General features: G+C 37.7%; 1 protein-coding gene across 1 annotated transcript; it reads right to left on the reverse strand.

Annotated features, from left to right (window-relative positions):
- Nucleotides 1-1,174: 1,174 nt before the first annotated feature.
- LOC120625867 (phosphatidate cytidylyltransferase, photoreceptor-specific) lies at nt 1,175-25,491 on the reverse strand. Its single transcript, XM_039893117.1, has 10 exons — nt 25,417-25,491; nt 25,208-25,332; nt 24,706-24,802; nt 23,700-23,876; nt 19,302-19,494; nt 8,605-8,771; nt 7,664-7,816; nt 7,279-7,407; nt 2,690-2,824; nt 1,175-1,468 (listed from the first exon to the last, which is right to left on the reverse strand). The coding sequence occupies exons 1-10, from the start codon at nt 25,489-25,491 to the stop codon at nt 1,376-1,378; spliced, it is 1,344 nt and encodes a 447-aa protein (XP_039749051.1). The 3' UTR covers nt 1,175-1,375.
- Between the last annotated feature and the right edge of the window lie 57 nt (nt 25,492-25,548).

The following is a 25,548-nucleotide window of genomic DNA, read 5'->3' on the forward strand; positions in this document are numbered from 1 at the left end:
TTTCCGATGGGGTAGAGGGTTGACTGTAATAAGTTTACATAAAATATTATGCGGTGATATCTTGATATCAGCAGTTTGCATAGGTCAAATGGGTCACGGACTACTATAGCAAAATAAAAAAGATACAGGTTCCAGATATTTTAAATCATGTATGTTAAATTATTGCTAGAATTAGAGTTGACAGTGTGTTTTTATATGGTTACTTTTGAAAACTGAAATATATGGCAATAAAAATTACAACCGACTTTTTATAGTTTGAAGAAACTCTTAGTACCTTCTTTATTTGCGTTTCCTGCCATCATTAACCTCGTTGTGTGATTTGATTCGCATTTAGCCAGTTGTTTTTTTCTACTTCATTCATTCAAAGAAAAATCACCGAATATACGCCCTCAACACCCAACTCTAATGTAATAAGTTGTATCCAAACAAAAAACATAGGAAATTATGTCCGCAAAATTTAAATCAATTTTGGTAAGACTTGGAATATATTATAATGAAAATAAAAATATTTATTATAACAGAAAGAACTCGAACATATTTGAAATAGTTTAAACTTTGAATAAAAAAGGGAGTGTTTTTATTTTATACTTATTTTAGTTTTTTTGAGTATCAGATAAATTAGTTGTACACAAAGATATTTTTAAATATTACTATTTCTTCTAATACACAATATATTTGCTAAATGACAAGCGATCTAAATTCAATGTATTTTACCGCTACGTATTTCAACAATCAGTTATGTATTAGATCGCTTTTATCTCCACTGTATAATTTCTTTTTCAAGTTTCTTGAAATGATTGTTTTGATAGAAAATAGTAGTAGTAATAAAAGATGAGTCACAATAAAATAAGACTAGAATAAAATTATACGTCTGTTCTTAATAAACAGTATGGGATACGTCTAAACTTAGTGTAGTTACACACTAAACAGCTGGTCTGCTGCGATTTGAGTAAATCGGTGGGTAAAAGTGCACATAATTTACTAAAGTAATAATAGTTAAACTTTGATGCAACGGTTAAATATACTGTAAAAGAAGAACAAAATTACTAAAGTAAATTAATTGCTGTAATGTATATATAACACCATAACTTCTGTTGACTTGAATATTTGATGCACAACACTCATTAAGCCATGTTACAATTCAATAATATATTTTTTTAGATTTTTTTAATTTTATATAAAAAGAAATGCATTTAAATTTCGAACACAGCTAAAATTAAAATTGGTTCACTAGTCTTAGTCAAATTAAACCGGGCACGAAGAAACGGAATTGAATAAAATCGGCAACATCTCGTCTAGTGTGAAACTACACTAACAATTTCGGTTAACGTCAATGCAATAAAATAAATGTACCTGCATTTTTCTATAAATTTATCTACGGTATCATATTTAGGATGTTTCTATTTTCCAGCGACTCCTTCAACGCGTAGAATAACTGCAGCTGTTGTTCGGGCTTCAAGTTATATACCTGTCGAAAATAACAAGGGTACTTAGATATTTATGTATCAGTAGATTTGTGCTAAAAGGACACCATACAGATTTTCCTGCTTTTCGCGGAGTATAGCAAATTAAGATTAAATTCCATAATATTAGTACTTTGTTTTCTTTTCAAATAAAAAATAAAATAAAATGAAAAATTAAAGTATGTGATTTATTTGTAAAATAACATCTTTGATGCGAGTAAGACCTCAAACAAATTTCCTCGTAATGGAAGTGAAAAGCAGAGTGTGTAATTCGGTCGTAAAAGCCATTTTATCCTTGACTTAAATACCAACCATCTCAGATAAAATGCAAATTAAGCTTATTTATATATATAAATAAATAAATATACTAAGACAATACACACATCGCCACCTAGCCCCAAAGTAAGCGTAGCTTGTGTTATGGGTACTAAGATGACTGATGAATATTTTTAGGAATTATATATAAATAAATACTTAGAAAATACATATAAACACCCAGACACTGAAAAACACTTATGCTCACCACACAAACATTTTCCAGTTGTGGGAATCGAACCCACGGCCTTGGACTCAGAAAGTAGGGTCGCTGCCCACTGCGCCAGTCGGCCGTCAATATATATATATATGTCATGGATTTCCTCAAGATAACGCCTGCTTCTATCCAATAAAGTAGTAATAAACAATCCGTAGTTATGATGTGATAAAGTTATGATGAAAGAACTATACCGACGTTTAAATTTTTTATCACTTCACAAGTGTTGTTCTTAAAAGTAATGTTTAACTCAAAACATGAAGGTTTCCTTACGTTGCACGATGTTTAATTTCACCGGTAAAGAAGTGTAATTATTAAATAACCACATAACTCGAAAAGGTTATGGGTGCATGCCGGTGATATATCTCAGTCCACTAGAAGGGAGACTAAAGTGTTAACTATTATGCTACATATAAACAATTTTTAATATGAAATACCAGCATTTTTTTCCTTATAAGCATTTTGGGCCTTGTAATTTCTGAACTAAATAAATACGTATCACAAATTTACTAATACATTTGTAACACGATAACTTTAATGTTTTGACAAAATTTTTTTTTTCCATTTCATAAATGAAAAAATAATTTCCGTATGTATTGAATATTCGAATTGAAAATTAATTACTAACTTAGAATAAAACTGTTATAAATGCTACTATATATATACTATGCAAAATATATAATGTCCAGGCTACCTGTTGCAAGAGCTTCTGCGGTGTAGCGGTGCGGATGAAGCTGGTGATGTACACGTTGACGAACGTCGCCATGAGGAACTGACAGTCGAAGCGGTCCATGATACCGCCGTGCCCGGGAATCACATCGCCAAAGTCCTGGAAATTCGATCACCATAATTTTTTTTTTTTTTAATAAATAAATAATAGATATTTTAATAGATATTTGACGGCCGATTGGCGCAGTGGGCAGCGACCCTGCTTTCTGAGCCAAGGCCGTGGGTTCGATTCCCACAACTGGACAATGTTTGTGTGATGAACACGAATGTTTTTCAGTGTCTGGGTGTGTATCTATATATGTAAGTATTTATGTATATTATTCATATAAATATTCATCAGTCATCTTAGTACCCATAACACAAGCTATGCTTACTTTGGGGCTAGATGGCGATGTGTGTATTGTCGTAGTATATCTATTTATTATTATTATTATATTTATTATATATTTATTATTAGATATACTACGACAATACACACATCACCATCTAGCCCCAAAGTAAGCGTAGCTTGTGTTATGGGTACTAAGATGACTGATGAATATTTATATGAATAATATACATAAATACTTACATATATAGATACACACCCAGACACTGAAAAACATTCGTGTTCATCACACAAACATTTTCCAGTTGTGGGAATCGAACCCACGGCCTCGGACTCAGAAAGCAGGGTCGCTGCCCACTGCGCCAATCGGCCGTCAATCATTATTATCACGAGGGAGATATCTCTACCCACTATCTCGTCGATCTCTATAGAAAAATAACGAGTAACGGGTAGAGACGATTATCACGTGGTGCGCATGCTAGCCGTACTGGGATAGTAAGTAGTTTCATATTCCGCTGGTTGCTCATCCAAAACTGAGCAGATTCAATTATTCTTAGCATGATAATTTTAGGAAAGATTGCGTCTCGGTTTCTTTGTGTCTTTCATGTTATTTCTTTTTCACATATATGCCTTTGAGTCCTCTGAGCGTAGCGGAAAAAGGTGAGCTATTTTACAGATAGAATTCTGTACAAAAATATTTTGTAGTTTTTAACCGGAGCTTCGCTCGCGTGGTAATTTAAAAAACTTTCCGGAATACAAAGTAGCCCATGCCACTATACGACTCATAAACTATCTCTACGGCTTATGAACTATAAAAATCACGTACTCGCTCTTTTGCTGCGTGATTGAAGTACTGAACGTAAGCGCAAGCGTAGATAAAAATTAGCCTTTGTCACTCCGGCTCATAAACAATATCTATACGAAAATTCAGATCAATCCGTTGCTCTGTTGCTGCGTTATTGATGGGCAAACAAACACGCTTTCGCATTCATATTATAAAGTATGACTTAATTATTAAATGATCTCACATAACCTCCTCGATTTAAGGGTTCTTAGATTGGAGAGTGAATTTTGTCCGCTTAACATGGCCAGGATACCATTGGAGCTTGAGCGCAGCCTTGTCAGTAGCGACGATGTCTTTCTTGATGTCTTTGCATGATGGCATAAAAGTCATCTTTTCGCTCAACATGCGCAACGCTGAGCAAAACTGACAAGCCCAACAGGATGTTGAAGCCATTGTTTTACTGCACCATTATAGCAAAGCCTTTTCTGAATAGCTGATCTACAGGCTGCCCAAGTAGAAATTTTGCCAGTATGCTTTAAGCAGCGTTATCTTCAATATCATGAAAATTAAGCTCCTATCTTTCACACCATATAGATCTTCAGCGAGGTACGCTCTACGCACGTTTAGCTCCGAAACTCAGGGGATGTTGATTTTACAATGAATAATTGTGAAGTATTAACAAGTGTTATTTGTTAAATATTAAGTTAAGTAATGTATAGCAAATTAGATCCACTTACCATAATATATCATGGAATTCCGCAAAGTTACGCCTGCTTCTATCCAATTCTTACAACATTCTAATTACGCTTCGATGTGTTCATTCGTTTCCGAAGAATTTAATAAAATTTATTAAATTTAATTACATAAAAGCAAATTAATCGTTTTAAAGAATTATTAGAATCGATTCTTTTTTTCAATACTAGATACACTATACTTTATATAATAATAATCATTTATTTGTCAAAATGTTTGTACAATATCAAGATGTTAGTAAACAATACAATCAGTTTAAAGGGCATAACATTCTACTGAATCAATAGTAGTAGTAGAATTAATTCGGGGAGTGTGCTGAGAAACTGTTCGATCTCGTTCAATCTTCACCATTCTACCAATGCACAGCAAGACACCGGGCTGATTTACATCCGTATGTTGTCAATATCCCAATAACTCGCACAAAGCGATTTGCGTCTTCCTTTCTTAAACGCATGGCTTGGATTTGGAACGCCCACCAGAGACCCGAGTTTCATAACTCTTACAACCTGAGTATCTTTAAAACAAGAGTGACTAGGCATCTTTTTTTTTTTTTTTTAATAAATAATAAATAAATATACTACGACAATACACACATCGCCACCTAGCCCCAAAGTAAGCGTAGCTTGTGTTATGGGTACTAAGATAGCTGTTGAATATTTTTATGAATATAATACATAAATACTTATAATATACATATAAACACCCAGACACTGAAAAACATTCATGCTCATCACACAAACATTTTCCAGTTGTGGGAATCGAACCCACGGCCTTGGACTCAGAAAGCAGGGTCGCTGCAAACTGCGCCAATCGGCCGTCAAATCTTGTAGGCAAGCGCGTCGTATCTTAGGCCACATCTGCACTTTCCATCAGCTCAAGCGCTGGTCTATTACCAATATAAAAAATAGACTTGTGCTACAACGTGATAGAACCGCTTTGAATAGTTGAGCACTCACTATACCCGTTGGAAAATTGGCTGCATTGCATTATAATAACGGCACACTAGAAAATTCTTTTGTTTAAATTGGCATTTGTTCAAAAATTCTACCTAACTAATGTTGTTAGCAAGACATTAGTTTTTAACGTAGTTTTTTTTACGTTTGCATTTATCTAAATTTAGTGCATAAAAGTTTACGTGATTAAAAAAACTTCATTACAAAGAATTCTCAATGGAACGGTTCAAACAAAAGGAACTTGTTGTTCTACATTAAAATAGCTCTCATTTTACTTTTTAAAAAGGTTTTAACGTTATTTTCTAACCGAATGACTTTTTATTAACTATAGTATTATTAAAACGTAAGCTTAAAGAAAAGTCATATTATAGTATTAACGACTACGTCAACGATAAAAATACTTGAGTGTAAATTATTGCTCTAACCAGGTTGCTTCTTAAATAGTTTTAAGTGACAATGTGAGATGGTGATAACAAAAACAAACCGGCTAAGTTTGTTGTGGGCTTATTCTTAGACCAGGGCGCGTTGGAACGCTCGTAGCTTTAGTTTTAAGTTTACGATTTTAGTTATCGCCATCAACTTATTTCTATGTCATATATATATATATATATATAGTGCCTACTTGAATAAAGTAATATTTGACTTAAAGGGGTATATAATTTATTATGTTTAATTACTTTTACCTGGGGGAAGTCTAATCCCATGGGGGACTATCTGACAATAAGTCCCATAGGGGGACGGGTCGCCCGGTAGCCGATAAGGGAATTCCCATCAAAAATCTCACAAATGGGAATGAGTGAAATAACATTGCCCCCCCTGGACCAAAAAGGCTGGAGGAGGTTACTCCATGCAATTCCTGCAACGCGCTTCTCTTACATATTTAAAGTATAAATATTTATTTATTTTACGTTTGCATTTATCTAAATTTAGTGCATAAAAGTTTACGTGATTAAAAAAAACTTCATTATAAAGAATTCTCAATGGAACGTTTCAAACAAAAGAAACTTGTTGTTCTATTTTAAAATATACAACAAATAAAAACCGAAATAATACTTCACTGGCTTTAGAGGTACATTATTCACCGTCTGTAAGACATATCTGTGAAACCGAAACGCTAAAAGTTTTTGAGTAAACCACTGCCATAGTTTTGACTGAAAGAAATCAGATAACATAACATCGTAAGCAAGAAATCAAGTTACTCCTGTCACTTTATTAGGTGCGTTTCGCGTAGCGTAGGTACTATGCGCGTGTCAGACTTATATCTTCAATAGGGTCGTGATTAGTTAATACTTGTATTATACTTATAATGTTTTGATAATTTGCAAAAGTAAAATAAATATCCTTCCTTATGAAATATTTTCAACAGTATTTCGTAATTTGGTTACACGTTGTATACTAGCAGAGCATTGCAACATTGAACCTCTGCTTCTTAAGCCATCTCCTTTCGAAGGTCGGCGATCATTAAGCCAACTTGTATTTTTAATGTCGGGACTGTGAATAAGGAACGAGTGCTTTTTCCAAACAATCGGCGTAGCTTTTCAATCCAAGTTCTTCTTCTCTCTCTCTCTCTCTTTCTCTCTAGCTTCGCTTTCCTTGGGTCTTGCCCTGTATATATTATATATGGCGGAGATATTAATGCTTTATTTTCTATACTAAATAAACATGACGGCAGTACTCCCCCAGACGAGCTTTGTCAGAAATAGTTCTACTACCACTGACTAATACAGATAACTGACCTTGATCTTGAAAGCTCGTTTGAAGCCAGAAGCAAAGAAACCACCAAACGGACCGATGACGGAGCTGAAGATGCTGAGAGCAAGCGAGTGGATCATGAACGGGTACATGTTGAACTTCTCACGGCCGAACTGAGAACAGAAAAAAAACATGTACTTTACGTCCAGTCTTTCTGTTTGATGTGAAGTTGTGACTCTACCAACGGTTTCGAAGGCAGAGTCTACCGAGATGAAACCGGAAAGAAATTAAGCAATGCAATGCTTATCAGGCCCCATTTAACCCCTTCTCAATGTGGGAGGGGTTAGACCGCGTTTAGCCTGAAGCATCACTGGAAGATTGCAGTTAAGGTCAAGTCTTTTAGTGGAATAAAAACCAAATTCTTCTTACCACTTTCATGAGGGGTTGCACAAACTGCGGCGGCGTATAATCCTGCAAGCGGAAGAGTGTAGATGGCTCGCAGTCCATGGTCATGCGTCCCAGGGACTCGGAGTACTCGATGGGACACACTAAGTAAGGATACTGGGACATCATGTAGGAGATCTAGAAATGAATATATTTTATAAAAACACTGTGAAAACTGTGTGTTAACTTGTTTTACACTAAAAGCAAATGTTTCCTACTAGATGGCGCTACAGTCGCTATAAGATCAATGTAAAAGGCATATAGAGCAAAGTCAAAGTCAAAAATATCTTTATTCAAGGAGGCCCATAGGTGGCACTTTTGATAGGTGGCGTACATAAGAATTACACGGTAGTGAGATGATGGCGATAACCACATTCGTAAACGTAAAACTAAAGCTACGAGGGTTCCAAACGCGTCCTGGTCTAAGAAGAAGCCCACAACAAACTTAGCCGGGTGTTTTTTTTTGTTATCACCATCTCACAATGTCATTTAAAATTATTAGAAGAGCAACCTGGTTAAAGCAATAATTTACACCCAAGCTTTTTTAACGATTACGTAGTCCTTTTTACTATAATAGGACTTTCCTATAAGCTGACGTTTCATACAAACTTTGAACTTTTTAATAGACATCTCCAAGATGTCAATTGGTAGTTTATTGTGGAATTGTATGTTATAATTATATAATTTAAAAGTAGGAGAGCCGTAGCTTGATTGGTTAAAGCGTTTGGGCCGCGATTTCCAGAGAGTCGCAGTTTCAAACCCTGTCGGTTCCGAAAATTTTTATGTGCAATTTATAAAATTGATAATTCCACCAAATATAGGTAAAAACACTAATAAAAATTATAAAAATTATAGCAAATTAAGCTTGATTTGCATAATAAGGAGTATGATTGTGAACTCAAGCACTAAGATTCGTCTATACATACCAAAAGACCAAAAGCGACAGTCGACACACCACCGCCGATGAATCCTTCCCAAGTCTTCTTCGGGCTGAGCTTGATCAACGGAGTCTTGCCGAAGAAGAAACCGAACACGTAAGCCATGACGTCATTGCAGATGATCATCGACACGGGCACAATGAACCAGATGAGACCTGAAATGTATTAACCTTTGTAAAACGGTTAAAAAAGTAGCTCCTGCTTATGTAATTACACCGGCATCCACGAATATAAAAAAAAACTCCCATTCAGCCATTATTGCATGCAGTGCATTGTGTCCAAAAACAATGAGAACGCCCAATGTTGCTAGTTCAGAAACTTTTTCCCATTTTCCATATTTTCCCGATTTATGGTAAACATTTAGACCAATAGAGGTTAAATAATTACGTGTGAACTACTAACCGCCTGTTCGAGTAACACTAATATAGTGGAGTGGTTTATGATGTTTCAAAGTAAGTCGTGAACACGGTTTCTGTATTTTCTTAATTTTGTGACTACAGCTTACATTGCGACAATGCTGTTATTATCACATGTGGTGCGATTATTACGATATTTTAGCTCTACTGAAACCGCATATGCTTATATGCGCGGAGAGTCGAAGCTCTAAGGCCTTTATAAATAAATATATTAGCTATTATAATAATAATAAATATACTACGACAATACACACATCGCCATCTAGCCCCAAAGTAAGCGTAGCTTGTGTTATGGGTACTAAGATAACTGATGAATATTTTTAAGAATAATATACATAAATACTTATAATACATATTAACACCCATACACTGAAAAACATTCATGCTCTTCACACAAACATTTTCCAGTAGTGGGAATCGAGCCCACGGCCTTGGACTCAGCAAGCAGGGTCGCTGCCCACTGCGCCAATCGGCCGTCATGTATGAAGTACACGCCACTGGTAAAAGTACCACAGAGGAAGCTGCTGTAGGTTCTCCGTCATAACATTAGAACTTTATGCTTTTATGTCATATAACATCTATCTTCGCCGAATTTTAAACAAATTTACTAAATCGCGGTCATTACAAAACTATTCCTCCAACAATAACTAAACATAATACAGAATACCTTAAAAAATTTATTTGAATATATTTTGTAAGGCTGCTTGAATATTTAAACATTCAAATGACTAGTGGTTCACTTTAAATGACATTGTATGTTAATTATCCTACATTTTGTATGAATAGCATAAAATTGTTGGTTGTCTTTTCAAAGAGTAATTACAACGAAACTACTTTTAATAACACTGATATTATCTGCTCCGGCCTTGAAAGCATTGCTGTATCATACAAAATAAGGTGGACTAAAAATATAGACATTTCTAAAACATATAAACGCCACCATAAAATAACCAAATAGGTAATGTTCTATTCATGGAAATATTGAAGTTGAATTCAGAATCTTTGGTTTGAAATGTATACATGTATACAATTTACTTATTTCAGATTTTTTATTCAGAAATCCTCCAGACATTTTCATAGCGAGAAACTAAGAATAATTTTTGACTTCGGTGTAGTTTTGGATATAGTGATTACAAGGTCTTTTGTAGTGAATTGTGATTCAGACGTTTTCGGCAATAGTTTGAAACAGTATTCATTCGTATTTAAATACATAACAAAATTAAAATTAAAAAAATATATTATAAGGTAATGCCACTGATGGAAACAGTTTCAGTTAAAGTGTTTCCGAGACATTTTATGTAATATGTATTTTTATGATAAAAATACTGTGAGCAGTGGCGTGCATAGGAATTTGGACCAGGGTAAGCATAAAGAAGTAAAATAGCAAAATCCTCCTCCGTTGCCAGTTATATGAAAATTTTAGGGTATGCATTGCTTTTGTGCATGTATGAAGTGCACGCCACTGACTGTGAGTATACAATGTAATGCAGTTACTTAAACCTTTATATTTAAAAATTGCTTTTATTTTACATATCAATAGTGTCATAATAATGATTTGTTGATCAATCATTTCTCCAGTAAATTTTGATATTTGCGATTACTGGATTATTGCTTGGGGGCTTCGATATATTATTTATCACGGTTTAGTTGTTTAATTAAACAGCGGTAATAGCCTAGTTAGGTTAGGGTTCCGGCATCCCTTTCCTGGGTACTATGCGATCTCGGGAGCCCACATCTAACTTATCGAGGTTAAGGGCGTTTTCAATTTTAGCAACTATCACTTGCTATCAGTGGCGTGCACCAGGGTATGCGTTCAGCAGGTCATTTGCATAAAAAGGTCAAACGTTCTCCTTCTATACGAGTTATATATCAATTTTAGGATAGGCAGTGCTTTTGTGCATGTATGAATTGCACGCCACTGCTTGCTATAACGGTGAAGGAAAACATCGTGCCTGAGAAATTCAAAATTGACATCAAAATTTCGAAATTGCTAAGATTTGACTACATGTCGCTATAAGACGGATAAAAAGGCATAAAATGTTATCCTCGATGGTATGAGAACCGTGGGTTAATTGCAAAGGCCCACAGGCGTGCTCCAAAAGCAAGTTAATTTAGTGCCATTTTTAATTTTAAATTATATAAAACGCATCTGGTTCCCGGGATTCAGCTAGCCTGGAATACAAACAAACAGGTTATGGCGAACCGATAAAAGCTATTAAAACGCTGGCCCAGTTTACGTGACGTCTATTGAACTGTCTTGACGTAAATGGGGCGTTTAAGGTCTTTGCATACCATATCGAATGAAAACCATATGGCTGAAATTTAAAGCTTCGGAACGTGAACATTATAACTTTTAATTTATAAATTACAGGTTAGTCTTGAAGCGGTGATAGCGCATTGGGTAGGAGCTCGACTTCACATTCGGGGGGCAGAGTTCGAATCCCAATGGAAACCTATAACTTTTCTAAGTTAAGTGCGGATTGATAGACTTCACACACGCCTTTGAAATTATTATGGAGAATTCTCAGGCTCGCAAGTTTCCTTACGATGTTTTCTTTCACCGCTTAACCGCTTGACACTCGATTGCTCGAAACAAACATAAAGATTGGGATCAAACTCGGACTGGGCGATGAATAAATTGCATAAATATAAAAATGCGATGCTGTTTCAGAAGAATCAAGAAATAGTGTCATCCGGCAGGTATACACCGGGTTCCCCGGGCGTCTAAGAAAGCCAACAAGAGGGACATGCCGTGGTGGTTTTTAGTTTTTTTTTTTTTTTTTTTTTTATTAACGATAGGCCAGCGTTTGACGACAATCATGCCCGTTAGAAAGCAATGATGAGGTCTAGGTTGGAGCACGCTTGCCTAGAAAAAGCCTATTCACTCTAGCCTTGAAGGTACTTAAATTATACGTGGCAGGAAACACAGTTACCGGGAGGGCGTTCCACATCTTAGCGGCACGTATCAGAAACGTGGATAAAAAACGTTTCGTGCGTGTTGATGGAATATCAACCACATAAGGATGCCACCGCTCTCGGTGTCTCGCTGTTCTGTGGTAAAACGGGGAAGGGGGAACAAGATTGAAGTTCCTGAGCACACTCACCGAAGTATATCCGGTAAAAAACCGATAAACAGGCAACATTGCGTCGGTGCTGGAGACTATGTAGTTTCGCCTGCGTTAACGAATTGTCGCCTATAATTCTCCTGGCGCGACGATCCACCGAATCCAAAGCTTCAAGTTGGTACTTGGCAGAGCCACCCCACAGGTGACTACAGTACTCCATGCAGGTTCGCACTTGAGCCTGGTACAGTGCGAGGCGTTGACCTGGCGTGAAGTACCGCCTAACCTTATTGAGGATACCAAGTTTTTTAGCTGCCACTTTGGCTTTGGACTCGATGCATTTGCCAAAATTGAGATTGGATGAGATGTTGACACCCAAGAGCTCAATATGGTCGCTAATTGGAACGGATACACCCCGGAAAGTGGGAGCCAAGGTGAAAGGGCTCTTTTTTGCGGAAAATAAACACGACTGCGTCTTGGCAGCATTGAACTTAACCAAATTGGCGTCACCCCAATCAGACACCTCTTTTAGAGTCAAGTTAATACGCTCCACCAAGGACTCTCTATGCTCAAGGATATCATTAGCACTGGCCCTAGGGCTGGACAAGTACCTCTCCGTAACGGTGCTGTCATCAGCGTACCCAAAAAGATTGGGATTCAAAAGATCGTTGATGTGCAGCAGAAAGAGAGTAGCGGAGAGGACAGATCCCTGAGGAACACCGGCATTGACAGCCATGAGGTCAGAAGAGTGGCCATCAACAACCACTCGAAAAGACCGTTCCCTCAAAAAATCAGATATCCAGCTGCAAAGGCCAGCAGGTATTCCGTAAGCAGAAAGCTTACTGAGAAGGCCGCCGTGCCAGACCCGATCAAAAGCCTTGGAGATATCCAGAGAGACAGCAAGTGCCTCACCGTGTTTCTCAATGGCTTCGCCCCATGTATGAGTGGCATACACTAGAAGATCACCAGTAGACCGGTTCTTACGGAAACCATACTGTCGGTCTGATATAAGATCGTTTCCTTCTAGGTATGAGAGGAGCTTGTTATTGAGTACACGTTCCATAGTTTTACAGAGTATGGACGTGATGGCAATAGGTCTGTAATTGGCCGGGTCCGCACGACTACCTTTCTGGCTGCACATTCGCAATCTTCCAAGATTTTGGGACTTGAGCAGAATTTAGAGAGAGTCGAAACAAGCGTGTCAGCACAGGAGACAACTCAGGAGCACAGTTCCGCAGGACAACTGCAGATATACCATCTGGGCCACTGGCTTTACTCACGTCAAGGTTGCGAAGTGTTTTTAAGACCTCGTGCTGGTGTATATGGACCTCAGACATGACTGAGTCGCACGGTAGAAGGCGCGGTGGGGGGGTACTTCCAGCATCCAGACGCGAGTTTTCCGCAAACAGAGATGCAAGGAGATTTGCTTTTTCTGCTGCAGACACTGCCAATGACCCGTCAGGTTTCTGCAAGGGCGGCAGCGAAGAACGACAAAAGTTTGCCTCGACCGACTTCGCGAGTGACCAGAAAGCTTTACTACCACTGGGAAGAGTAGCTAGTTTACGTCCAATGCGATTGGTGCGGCCGAAGCGAGACTTTTTGAGGACCCGCTTGTAGGATTTGGCGGCAATATTGAGTTTGGGTATACCCCTTTATAGGGGTGAGGTATTCCTTCCTATAACCTCCTTCCTGCCCAAGGGCCGGAGGTAGCATTAAAGCTTTTCCACCATGCCAAACTTTGTCCTTGATTGCAATTTCACCTGGTGGTAAGTGATGATGCAGTCTAAGATGGTAGCGGGATAACCTGTTAGGGAGGATGATAGTTTTACCCGTAATCGGTTGCTACGCGACATCGCACCGGAACACTAAATCCCTTATGTGGTGGAAACTAGCCACTGCCAAAGCCTTTCACCAGATCAGACCACACAAAATTCAGAAATAATGGATTCCCAAATTGCACCTGCCGGAAATGGAACCCGAGACCCCCTACTTTCCTAAATTCACAGCTCCCCGTTGCGCCAGGGAGGTCGTCAAAAATCAAAATCATAATTTATATCGCCTGTTAAACATTTGCACCTTCAAGCAAATTTATCTGCGCTCCATTTTCAGACACAATACGCTATAGAAATGTGACGTCAAACTTGCTTATGTATAGGCCGGCCGTTTCACATTAACAATAAAGTGTCGACAGAACAGCACACGGGAGGATAAAATCATACGGTATCTAATAATAAACCATTGTTAACGGAGAATGTTATAACGTATTATGTACTCAGTAGACCACAATTTCGTTGGCGTGGAAGTTTCTATGTCTATATACCACGGTCCTAGCCATAGCTATAAAGTCTTAAACAAGTAGCATTTCGAAAATCATCATTTCAACCAATTGACGTCCATTGCTGGACACAGGTCTTTTGTATGGAGTTCCACAATCCACAGTCCTGGGCCGCTTGCCTCCAGCGGCTCCCAGCGACTCGCCTGATGTCATCTGCCCACCTCGTTGGGGGCCGACCTACGCTGCGTTTACCGGTGCGCGGTCGCCATTCCAGCACCTTAAGACCCCAACGTCCATCGGTTCTCCGATTTTGAAAACATTAAGCAATAAATAGGAATACACATTACATACACAGTACATTTTTGGTCATAAATTAGTGACATCTGCATATCGTCTGCGAAAGGTGCAGAAGTCATATGATTCCAAAGGTAATTTTGGACCTACAAATGCATAAGTTTAAAGAATGTGTTAAAACACATTTATTACAGTGAGGTTATTATACAATTGATGAGTTTCTTAATGACAAGATTGCTTGGAAGCATCCGGCTCCGCTTTCATCTCTCACAAGATAGAAAAACGAATGTTAAAATGTAAAATGTAAATTTTTGATGTTGGAAAAGGGGCAACTGCTGAGTTTCTTGCCGGCTTCTTCTCGGTAGAATCTGCCTTCCGAACCGGTGGTAGAGTCACTACACACGGACAGACTTGACGTTTCAAAAGTGCTTGTATTAGGTCTACTTGAATTTTACATAAAGTGCCCAAGAGGGTACCTTAATTAGGTGATATTTATAGTTCTAAATTTGGCCAATTTAAATTTATAAAGTAGTAAATAAGATAATTGTTACAAGCTATGGAATTTTATCCGAAATAAATCCGTTATTATTATCTAGCTTAGCTTCAGGATTTATGTTAACGAATGTAGTTATCATCAACATTTCACGGTTATGGATATTATATACTTTTTCCAGAGCTGCAAACGTTGTTAGCGGCAATGGGCGGGCACGCAACACCAATGTACATTGGGGTTCCAACTTCCAAGGTACTGCAGGGCTAGCGATATCCCCCGATTATATCCCCTCACAGGGGATTTAATTAACTTGTGCACCTGCTGAATATGGAACAGGAGAAGTTCCCCCCCGTTTATTATTTACACATTTATTATTTGGACATTATACAGCCGAGTGGCGCAGTGGGCAGCGACCTTGCTTTCTGAGTCCAAGGCCGATTCCCACAACTGGAAAATGTTTGTGTGATGAACATGAATGGTTTTCAGTGTCTGGGTGTTTATCTGTATATTATAAGTATTTATGTGTATTATATTCATATAAAAATATTCATCAGCTATCTCAGTACCCATAACACAAGCTACGCTTACTTTGGGGCTAGATGGCGATGTGTGTATTGTCTTAGTATATTTATTTATTTATTTATTATTATTTCCACTTGTGAGCCAGTGCTCTGAGAATTGATAAAGCTGTGGGAGAAAATAAATGTATATTATGAGACAAATATAGCCTTTCCCCGGGGATAATTGTCTCCGGCCCATGCTAGCCGGGCTGGTGTAGACCCCCCACTTACGACTGACGACATAAAACGAGACGCATGAAGTAGTCAAATACAAGCCGGGCAAAAAAACGTAACCAGTGGGAAGCTTTACAGTAAACCTATGACCAACAGTGGACGTCTGATGATCCTTAGAGCCACAGAGTTATGAACATTGAGAATCCTCATTCTGCCATCATTTTATGCAGTAAATTGTGTCCAAAAACAGTGAAAACGCCCAGCGCACGTCTCACTTTACAGCCTCAACGGCTGCTACTAGGTCACAAACCCTTTCTCAATTTCCCATTGTATGGTAAACATTAGAGGTATAGTAATTACTTAACTTTCAACTGCTAAATGGCATGACGTGACTAACCGATCCGAAACCGGTCGAGAACCAAATCTAAATTGGAGTGGTTTTTGGTGCTTTCTGTTTTGGAGCATAGACTCACAATTTTCCAAAGGGTGTTGACGGGCTTTAAACACTATTAAACACTAAAAAAACGAGGCAGTTAAGTATAACATTCATTAATACTGATCTATAATATATTGGGATTAATACGATTGTTGTTTCGTTTCATTCCAGTAGTCTATCTCTAAGTGGAATTTGCATTAGGTACACGTATTATATTAATAAATAAACATTTCAGCCGCAATTTCGCACCTTTTGCGAGAGGAATTCGCCGATTTACGCGATTCCCGGGTTATAAATAGCTACGAGCCGGTCTATCTATCTTTGTAGAGTTTAAACGCGTTCCCCCTCCGTATTTCCTACACCCATCTGTACCCCTAGTACCAGGTTTGCTTTTTCGTAATCGAGGAGCCGTTTTCCCATATCAAGCCATGCAATCTAAAGTAAGCTGACAAAACGATACATTTTTTGCGGGTTGTTAGATCGATCGATCTAATAGTAAAACAGAACGGAACGGCGTTCGGACATATCGATCACTCTCACGCAGGCTGCCACTTGACACGCATTCACGAATAATACCTACACTTCATCGCCGCAGCCAAGATTCCGACCGACGACTTCACTAGCTCTTGACTATCAACTATGTTGGAAAAGAGCAACTACTGAGTTTCTTGCCGGCTCTTCTCGGTAGAATCTGCTTTCCGAACCGGTGGTAGAGTCACACAAACATGCATACTTGACGTTTCAAAAGTGCTTATAAAGTAGGCCTACTTGAAATAAATGAATTTGAATTTGAATTTGAACTCCAGTCATGTCTCCGCTTAGGAAGACTCCGCCTTGAACATGAGTTCCTTTGAAAGTGCCTTCGGGCGATCCCCTAAGAGTTTAGGGCGCTGATTCGAAAGAGTACCGCGTTGGATTCCTACACCGGTTTGGAACAGCCCATCCTGAGTGACCAAGCGTTCACTGATTTTTTTCTGTTTGTATAATTTTAGTTCAAAGTGTTTAGGATGAACAGCCCAGTCGATTTATCAAGAAGTGCGCCACGTAGAAGCAACGTTAACCTTTCTCAAAAATAAAAAAAAAACCTTTCCTCAAATACAAATAGCCTCGCCATGCCTCGATTTAGACTCGTAAATCCTGAATACTGATTTTTGTTTAACAAACCTTCCGTCTCAAGCCTGAACAAAAGAATTGTGAGCAAATTTGATCCTTAATCATATGTATTTAAGATTCATTTAACTCAAATTTTCAAGTATTTCCATACTCATAAACTATTCATCGGTTGCGAGCGAGCGAATCTTGCACTAAGGGTACTGACCTAGTTAGCGACGCAGACGGTTGAATGGCTTCCCGTCCCTGACAGTGTCCACGCGGTGCTATTGTGTCAGCCAGCCTTATCTATAAGTACGGATATACCAGGTTTCCACGTGCGTAGACACTCGAAGTTCACCCATACTATTATTCGAAAGAGTGTTTGTTTGTTTGTTTGTTTGTTTGCCCTTGCTTCACGCTTTAACTAAGCAACCAATCGAATTGATTTTTTACATAGTTTTAGTTGAAAGGACGAAGAGTGACATAGGCTACTTTTGGTCCTAAATTTACTCCAAATATCATTGTTGATAACACCGCGGGGCTTAGCTAGTTTATGCATAAGTTGAAACGTTTCGAGCACTGCTATCACACTTAACATCAACCGTTATCAACAGATTACTACAGGAAGCGGGTCTCTTCTTACAAAGAGAAGGTTTAAGCCTCAACGTCAGTGCTCTAAACCCTTATAAAAGTAAGCTTGTATGAGTAAATTACTCACATATCGCAAACGAAATTAGTCGCAGTCCGACTTGCGACTTGCAGGTTGACTCTACCAATCCGCTGCGCGTGAACTCTACCATCATCTACGCAGGTGGACTCTACAAACTCTACAAATCCACTGCGTTATATCAATCTGCTCTTGGGCCGCTAGCCAAGCATTGTTAGAGTTTACACGCATGCAGGTTTCCTCGCGATGTCTTCCTTTACTGTTAAAGCAAGTGATATTTGATTTGGTTAAAAGTTCCTGCTGCAAGTGAAGCCGAAGTCCTAACGGCCTAAAGTAATATAACGGGTATAAATGAAAACATTATTTTGTACAGGTTTTTCGGTGTCAAAAATCGTCTAAATGAGAACCTAATTTTTGAAGTCAGTTAAAATTAATTATTAATGTAAGATGTGCACAAAACTGTTCTAAAACAGGTTCCGTTAATGTCCATTTCACAGACAATAACCGGGATAGACAATCGATCGCTCTTTGAGGCACAAACCTAGGAAATGACGATTTCCTATCTCCAGGCGGAACTGAGAATCCATTGAAAGAAGACGCCAACACATGTAATATATACTGTGTATTTTTCCAATGTTTGATCTATCTCGCGTTCTAGTAAGGTTTCCTTCCTTACATTAAAGGCCTAAGATTGTACATAAAATATTCTATCCTGTTTCTAAAAATAAATTCTTAAATTTAATGTTTTAATATCTGTTATAAAGCAGTACCTGTTGGTTCAAACGTAATCATAATCACTCATACACTAATAACCTCTTCAGCTTGTAATATGCATACATTGCAGATTATACAAGATGATATTTTAAAACCTTAAAATACGTTCGGTATGATGAGATACCACTAGGTGATGATAATGACAAGACCCACGTAAGTTTCAGCGACGAGACTAAATTGATGCACGTAGTAGTAATCGTTTCCATCAGCTAGGCACTTAAGTTACAAAACTTGCTACTATAAGCTCTATAGTACTTGCTAATAATGTACTAACCTTCAAAGATGTTCTGTATGATGAGATAGCTCTGGATGAGGAGCGCCACGTGGGTCCAAGGGAAGATAGTAAATGAACGCACATAGTAATCGCTTCAACAGCTAGGAACCTAAATTAGAAAACCTATAATGAGCTTACCTCTATAGTACTTGCTAATAATGTACTAACCTTCAAAGATGTTCTGTATGATGAGATAGCTCTGGGTGACGACGATGAGGAGAGCCACGTGGGTCCAAGCGAAGAGACTGAACTGACGCATGTAGTAACGCTTCACGAGTGAGAGCACGAACCACACGAATCCAACGCAGTAAAGGCTGAACGATATGAACCGGTGGTAGGTGACCAAGAACTTGAGGTAGTCCTGAAAAGGGATATACGTTCAGTACATATTATGGCTTGGGGGATCAGATATATTCGTTTCAAGACATCGGCGACGCTTAAGGCGAAATCGGGTATGATGGGATACACAAACATTACTTTACGCGGCTCTCATTGATTTAATTTGCAGTGTAGATTATAAAAGACAATTCGTATTCTTTTTAACCAACTTCTGTTAATATTATTTTTCATGTATGTTCGGATAAAACTCCGTCATGTATGGACGGATCAGCAAAAATATTCTATTATGATATTTTAAAAATGACCCACCACATTTTGATATTATCATAATTTAAAACAGTGAATTCCATTTTGACAATGATGCAACTTGAGTAGGTAACCCAAAGGAAATTCACTTATCGTTCTTTATTAACAGGCCAAATCGTAAACCATATATAAACTCCAAATACAACACGATTTCGCTTGACAAATGAAACCATACGTTCTAAGCTGCGAAATTAATACGATTTTGGACCACATTCATTTCTTTACTTATTGACGCAACAAGTAAGTTTTCAATTATTGGATTAGTTAACGGACTTGGTGTATAATGTCAGTCAGTAGTTTCTGAAAATCCACTAAAATCACTTATGCATATTGGTAACCTCAGGTATCACGGAAAAAATCTCAAATTTTATATTTTAACAATTATAACACTTGCAATGTTTGTTTAAATTCAACTGCTTCATCATCATATAAACCCATTACCTGGGCACCTAAGACTGTTAGAAGGGTTCAGGCCATAGTCCACCACGCTGGCTTAGTATGGATTGGTGGACTCCACACGCCTTTGAGAACATTATAAGTCAAAATATTTAAAGCCCTGTCAGTCCAGTCAGTCAAATTTACTTCTCGTGGTATGAGCGAACTGAATATCCATTGTCACAGACATCATGTCAATCCAATGCTTCTTTGCTGCGTGTAACAAGGACAAAACAAAAAAAAAACACTTTCGCTTTTATAATAAAAGTAGGGATACCAACTCTGATATGATTTACGAAATTTTTGGTCACGGTCGGCTACTCGTATCATACGCGACCTTTTTGTATTTGCGTTTTTTACACAATAGGTACCACATAATTACTGTATTGCGATAAAAGTGCGGCAGAATGTTTGCAATTACAAACTAAATTACGCAGGCTAAAACCTTACTGTTTCAGTTAAATTTAAAGGCCTACTTTGCTTGATTTGGGCCCCTATTACTTGGAGACCCATCTATGACTAACGCAACGTATATTTTAATAGCTTGTGAATGAATACACTTTTATTGTACACCAAAGAAAAAAAAGTAGTTACAAAGATATAAATACATATCAAGAGAGTACAATTTGGTGGCCTTATCGCTACATAGCGATTTCTTCCAGGCAACCAATGGCGTAAAAGGAAAAAACATAGAAAAGAGGTAGGTGGTGCAATAAATAAGATTTAAAAATTATACAAATATATAAATACAAATAAAATATTGTGTTGTTTTTTTTCTATCTTATTTTGTATAAATGTTTGTATGTATGTTACGACAGGTGTTGTTGTGGTCAATAAAGCCTAAGCCAACCGAGCCGAACCAGAAAAGAGGCTCTGATTCACCCGGCGTTCGATGCAGAGAGCTTATTAAATAACGAATGAGATATTTGGAAGATATCTAGTAGCTCAACGAGTTGCGAAGCTAAATTTGCAATGCGCGGGGCACATAGCCCGGAGAACCGATGAATGTTTCGGTCCAAAGGAGTTAGGATGGCGACCTCACAGGCTCACACCGATAAATGCAGCGTTGGTAGACCCTCGACTAGGTTACTCGCTCTTCATGAGCCGGCAGCCGCTTTCGAAGCGCGTAAACTATTTGAGCTAACGAACTAGACTAAGATTATAATAACGAAAATTTATGCATAGTTTGATCTTCTTTCACTTAGCAACATTTGCATTTATAACATTCCCGGAGAAGAAGCGAATGTAAATATACCTACAGTAGATGCGGATGAAGCCGCGCTTGTTTAGTGGAACAATAGTTAGAATGTAGGGATTCAGTAGACACGATGGAAGCCGCGGAAAACATTTTATAAAAATATAGTTGTACTAGGTAACTAATTAGAAAATACTATTAAACTATAGGAATATACTAAGTATCATATCATATTAAACATTGTTCGTTTTTGTCATGATTTCCTAAGGGCCAATCTTTTAATCTCCATTTAATGGATTAGTCCATCAATTTACTAAGTTATAACATTTACTAAAGTATAAGTATAGGATTTGTTACTGTGGATTTAATGTGGATCGAAGTTAAGCCGTAGCAACAAACAAGGTTCCATAGGCAAACAATAATCCCTTGTAGCTTCGTCAAAAGTTTTTTTGGTACGTTTATGCCTACCATCAGTATTCTATTACAGTAAATCTGATATAGACAAAAAACAATAGTTTTAAACTAATTTGCATGTATAATATCAGTATAATATTTAAGAAACCTCACACTATGTTATTTTCATACAAACTTTCATCCCCTGTCTAACCTCCATAGAGGTAAATTTAAAAATATCTTAGTCTCATTCGTCAGCGTCGTCATATCAACCCATTACAAGCCACGGGTCTCTTCTCACAATGAGAAGGATTTAGGCTATAGTCTACCACGCTGGCACAGTGCGGATTGTTAGACTCCACAGAAGAACATTATGAAGAACTCTCAGGCATGCAGGTTTCCTCACGATGTTTTTCTTCACCGTTGAAGCAAGTGATATTTTAATTGCCTATGACGAACCTATATGTACGTAAGCCCAAATATTTAATGCCCTCTGGTGCAGTCAGATTGAGTTCCGCACAAGAATCGAGGTTAAACCAATTAGAGGGATTCGCGCTGTATCCGATAACCTCAATGCTACCTACACATAGGTAACACGATAGCGTGTTTACGTAACCTTATATTTTCGTAAACTTGTGCATTTTGTTGATTTTAGATGTCGGTGATAGCTTCACATTAATTTAACTTTTAAAAAACATCTCAGTCTCGTTTACGATTAAACGTTATTGATTATGATCGATTTTATAAACATACAGACAATACAGGATAAATGCGAATAAGTATGCGCGATAAAGTAATCACAGTGATAGCAAAGTGCTTATTATCTGCCGCATATTATCAACTTACTATATCGAGTGAAATTTCTTTCTTATTTTTTTTTAACTGTAATAAACTAGCGCTTGACCACAGTCCGTCCTGATGGGAAGTGTAGATGTCGCCTAAGATGGGACGCTCTTGCCTAGAAGATGCCTATTCACTCTTGTTTTAAAGATAACCAGGCTTTCAGAATTAGGAAACAAAGAAATTGGAAGGGTGTTTCAAACCCAGCCATGCGAATAAGACAAGAAGATGAAAATCGCTTCATGCGAGTTTTTGGGATATTAACAACATAGGGGTGAAAACCCGCCCGGTGCCTTGCAGTGCGATGGTAGAATGGTGAGGAGGGGATGAGATCGAATAGTTCCTGAGCACATTCTCCAAAGTATATCCTATAAAACACCGACAGACTGGCTACCTTACGGCGGTGATCAAGACTTTGGAGTTTAGCCAAAAGTGGTGAATCCTCGCCTATAAGGCTCCTGGCTCGGCTATCCACAGCATCCAAAGCGGCCAACTGGTACTTAGCGAAACTATTATCTACTACTATAACTAATCAAAGTAGGTACCTACTTTTTAAAATCAACTCTTTCTAGTTTTAGCTTCTTCCTAGCTCTATCCCAGGAAGGAATCGAATCTGTTGGTTTAGTTACTATCAAAAACGGAAACGGGCCAGAGACGCCATTGAGTACTTTTCGCTATCCTTTGTAGTTTAGGATTTGGTCATGAACGCCCACTTGAAAAATTCAACTTTATTCTAACAAGTAAGTATCTATTTATCTTGCGTTTTTTGGAGTATACAGGACATAACAAGCGTTTTTAGTCCGCTTTTATGAAAAAAACCATGGGGACCGTTTGATTTCCTTTTCAATCTTCCAAACCCAAATTTCCATACCTTTAAAGTAATTAATTATTTGCCAATAGTAAAGTTAATAAGGACAAGCACACAAACAAACACACTTTCTTATTTATAATTTTAGTAAGGATTTAACATCAGTTGATCCTCATATGACTTCAATCAACTTTTATTCACCTTTTTAGCTATTGCGATAAGTAAATAGATAAATAGGGTATATACTCACAGTCCTATTTATCACCACTCCAAAGTAGTCAATCAGGTTCTCTCCATAGAAGAAGTAGTTGGAAGTCAACAGGAAGTACCATGAGAGGGATCTGAACCAGGGCAAACCGTGTACCCTGTACACTGCATAGCCAATGTTGATGATCTCCTCGAAGCATTTAACTTGTACGCAGAGTACCTGTTGCAGGATAAAATAAGTTATTAATATTACACAATAATAAATCGCACTAACCAAGAACTAACACAAGTAGTTTGTAAGGATTGAAACTTTTTGTAAATTTAGATGGAATAAATAATGCTTTATTATTTTTATACTTATTACATTACAGGGACTAATAATTAAGTCAATTAAGGAAATTCCAATTAGGTATTGTTTGGAGTAATGTCATATCACCAAACAATTTAGCACACTGATATAATGAACACAGGCCAGAGCATTTCTTGTTCATCATTGTAAAGGAAATTAATTCATTTGGAGCTTTCATCTCTAATGACATGATTGACAAACGGTAAAAGTGATCCAGGGATTGCAAGTTCTTATGCATAGCTAGTACTCTCCCTATTATTATTCCTTTGAATTGAAGACGATTGGCGCAGTGGGCAGCAAACCTGCTTTCTGCATCGAAGGCTGTGGGTTTGATTACCACAACTCGAAAATAGTTGTGTGATGAAAAGGAATGTTTTTCAGTGTCTGGGTGTTTATGTGTATTTTATAAGTATTTATCTATACTATTCATAAAAAAAAAAATCACTCATCTTAGCACCCATAACTCGAGCTACGCTTACTTTGGGTCTAGATGGCCCTGTGTGTATTGTCGTAGTATATTTATTTATAATTTGAGTCCTTGTATTGTAAGAATGTATCTCAACTCTGTGGTTAGTGATAAAAATGGCTAAACATGCTCTCAAGGCGTGGGCTGAACACCACCAATTTCCCAACGCATCCATACCACTAGACCAAAGAGATATTTCTGACTTAAAGCTAAAAACTCAAAAATATACTTTACGGTTATCATTAGGGCCAAGGGACCACCATAGATGAGTAAGCAGAAGCCCCCGATCATCAGCCATGTGAAGATGCCTCGTATCACCCAATTTCTCCATCTATTAATAAAACCCAAAATATAAAATCCCACTATAAATACTATAGCAAACCTTAGATGGAAAAAAACCTCCAACAAATAAAATCTACATGCTTATATTACAAATTCAAAAGGGTGTCTGATACCCTACTTGCATATTATGTTTAGATCAAGTTCTGCACCAATCTTTATGAAACTTGGCACTGAAATATTTTTTACTAAGTAGGTGCAGACGCAGTGCCCATAGAATTCGAAGGCCCTTCTTTATGCCTTGGCATAGAAATAGCTTGCATTCTGATAATTGACTTAGGATACTTTTTGGAGTTTTAGGTAAAATATTAGTATGCCGCAGAATTTCAAGAATAAATAATTACACGCAGATAATGTCACCGGTTAGTCTTTATCATAGTGTTTATTCCTCACTTACCTCGAAGACAATCCAGAGAGCGCTGAATCGAGTAACTCGGGTGTCTTATCGGTACCTTGAGGTAGCGACTTAGCTAGTTCGTCCACATATTTCTCTTCTAAGACTTTTTCCTCCTCGGAATCCACCTATCAAAACACCGAACCATTAACAACACATAAATTAAAAAAAAAACTGGTTCTATATCATACTGTGAAATAATTATTTTTTACATGATCCGATTCGCCTGCATTCTCGGCTTTATCATTCCCATCTCCATCACCACGCCGGTGCCGTATTTCACTCATATTCACTGATGCTACAATCTACACTTTTTAACAGGTAAACACAGCACTAATTAATTT

This window comes from Pararge aegeria, chromosome 8, assembly GCF_905163445.1.
Source record: "Pararge aegeria chromosome 8, ilParAegt1.1, whole genome shotgun sequence".
Taxonomy (NCBI): Eukaryota; Metazoa; Arthropoda; class Insecta; order Lepidoptera; family Nymphalidae; genus Pararge; species Pararge aegeria.

Bases quoted from the DNA above. Each gene is read 5' to 3' on its own strand.
- LOC120625867 (XM_039893117.1), bottom strand. From the start codon at position 25,491: ATGAGTGAAATACGGCACCGGCGTGGTGATGGAGATGGGAATGATAAA. The intron at 23,877-24,705 runs GTAAAGTATATT...ATCCTGCAACAG, and splicing joins CCTTGGCCCTAATGATAACC to GTACTCTGCGTACAAGTTAA. The intron at 7,408-7,663 runs GTAAGAAGAATT...TTCTGTTCTCAG, and splicing joins TGCAACCCCTCATGAAAGTG to TTCGGCCGTGAGAAGTTCAA.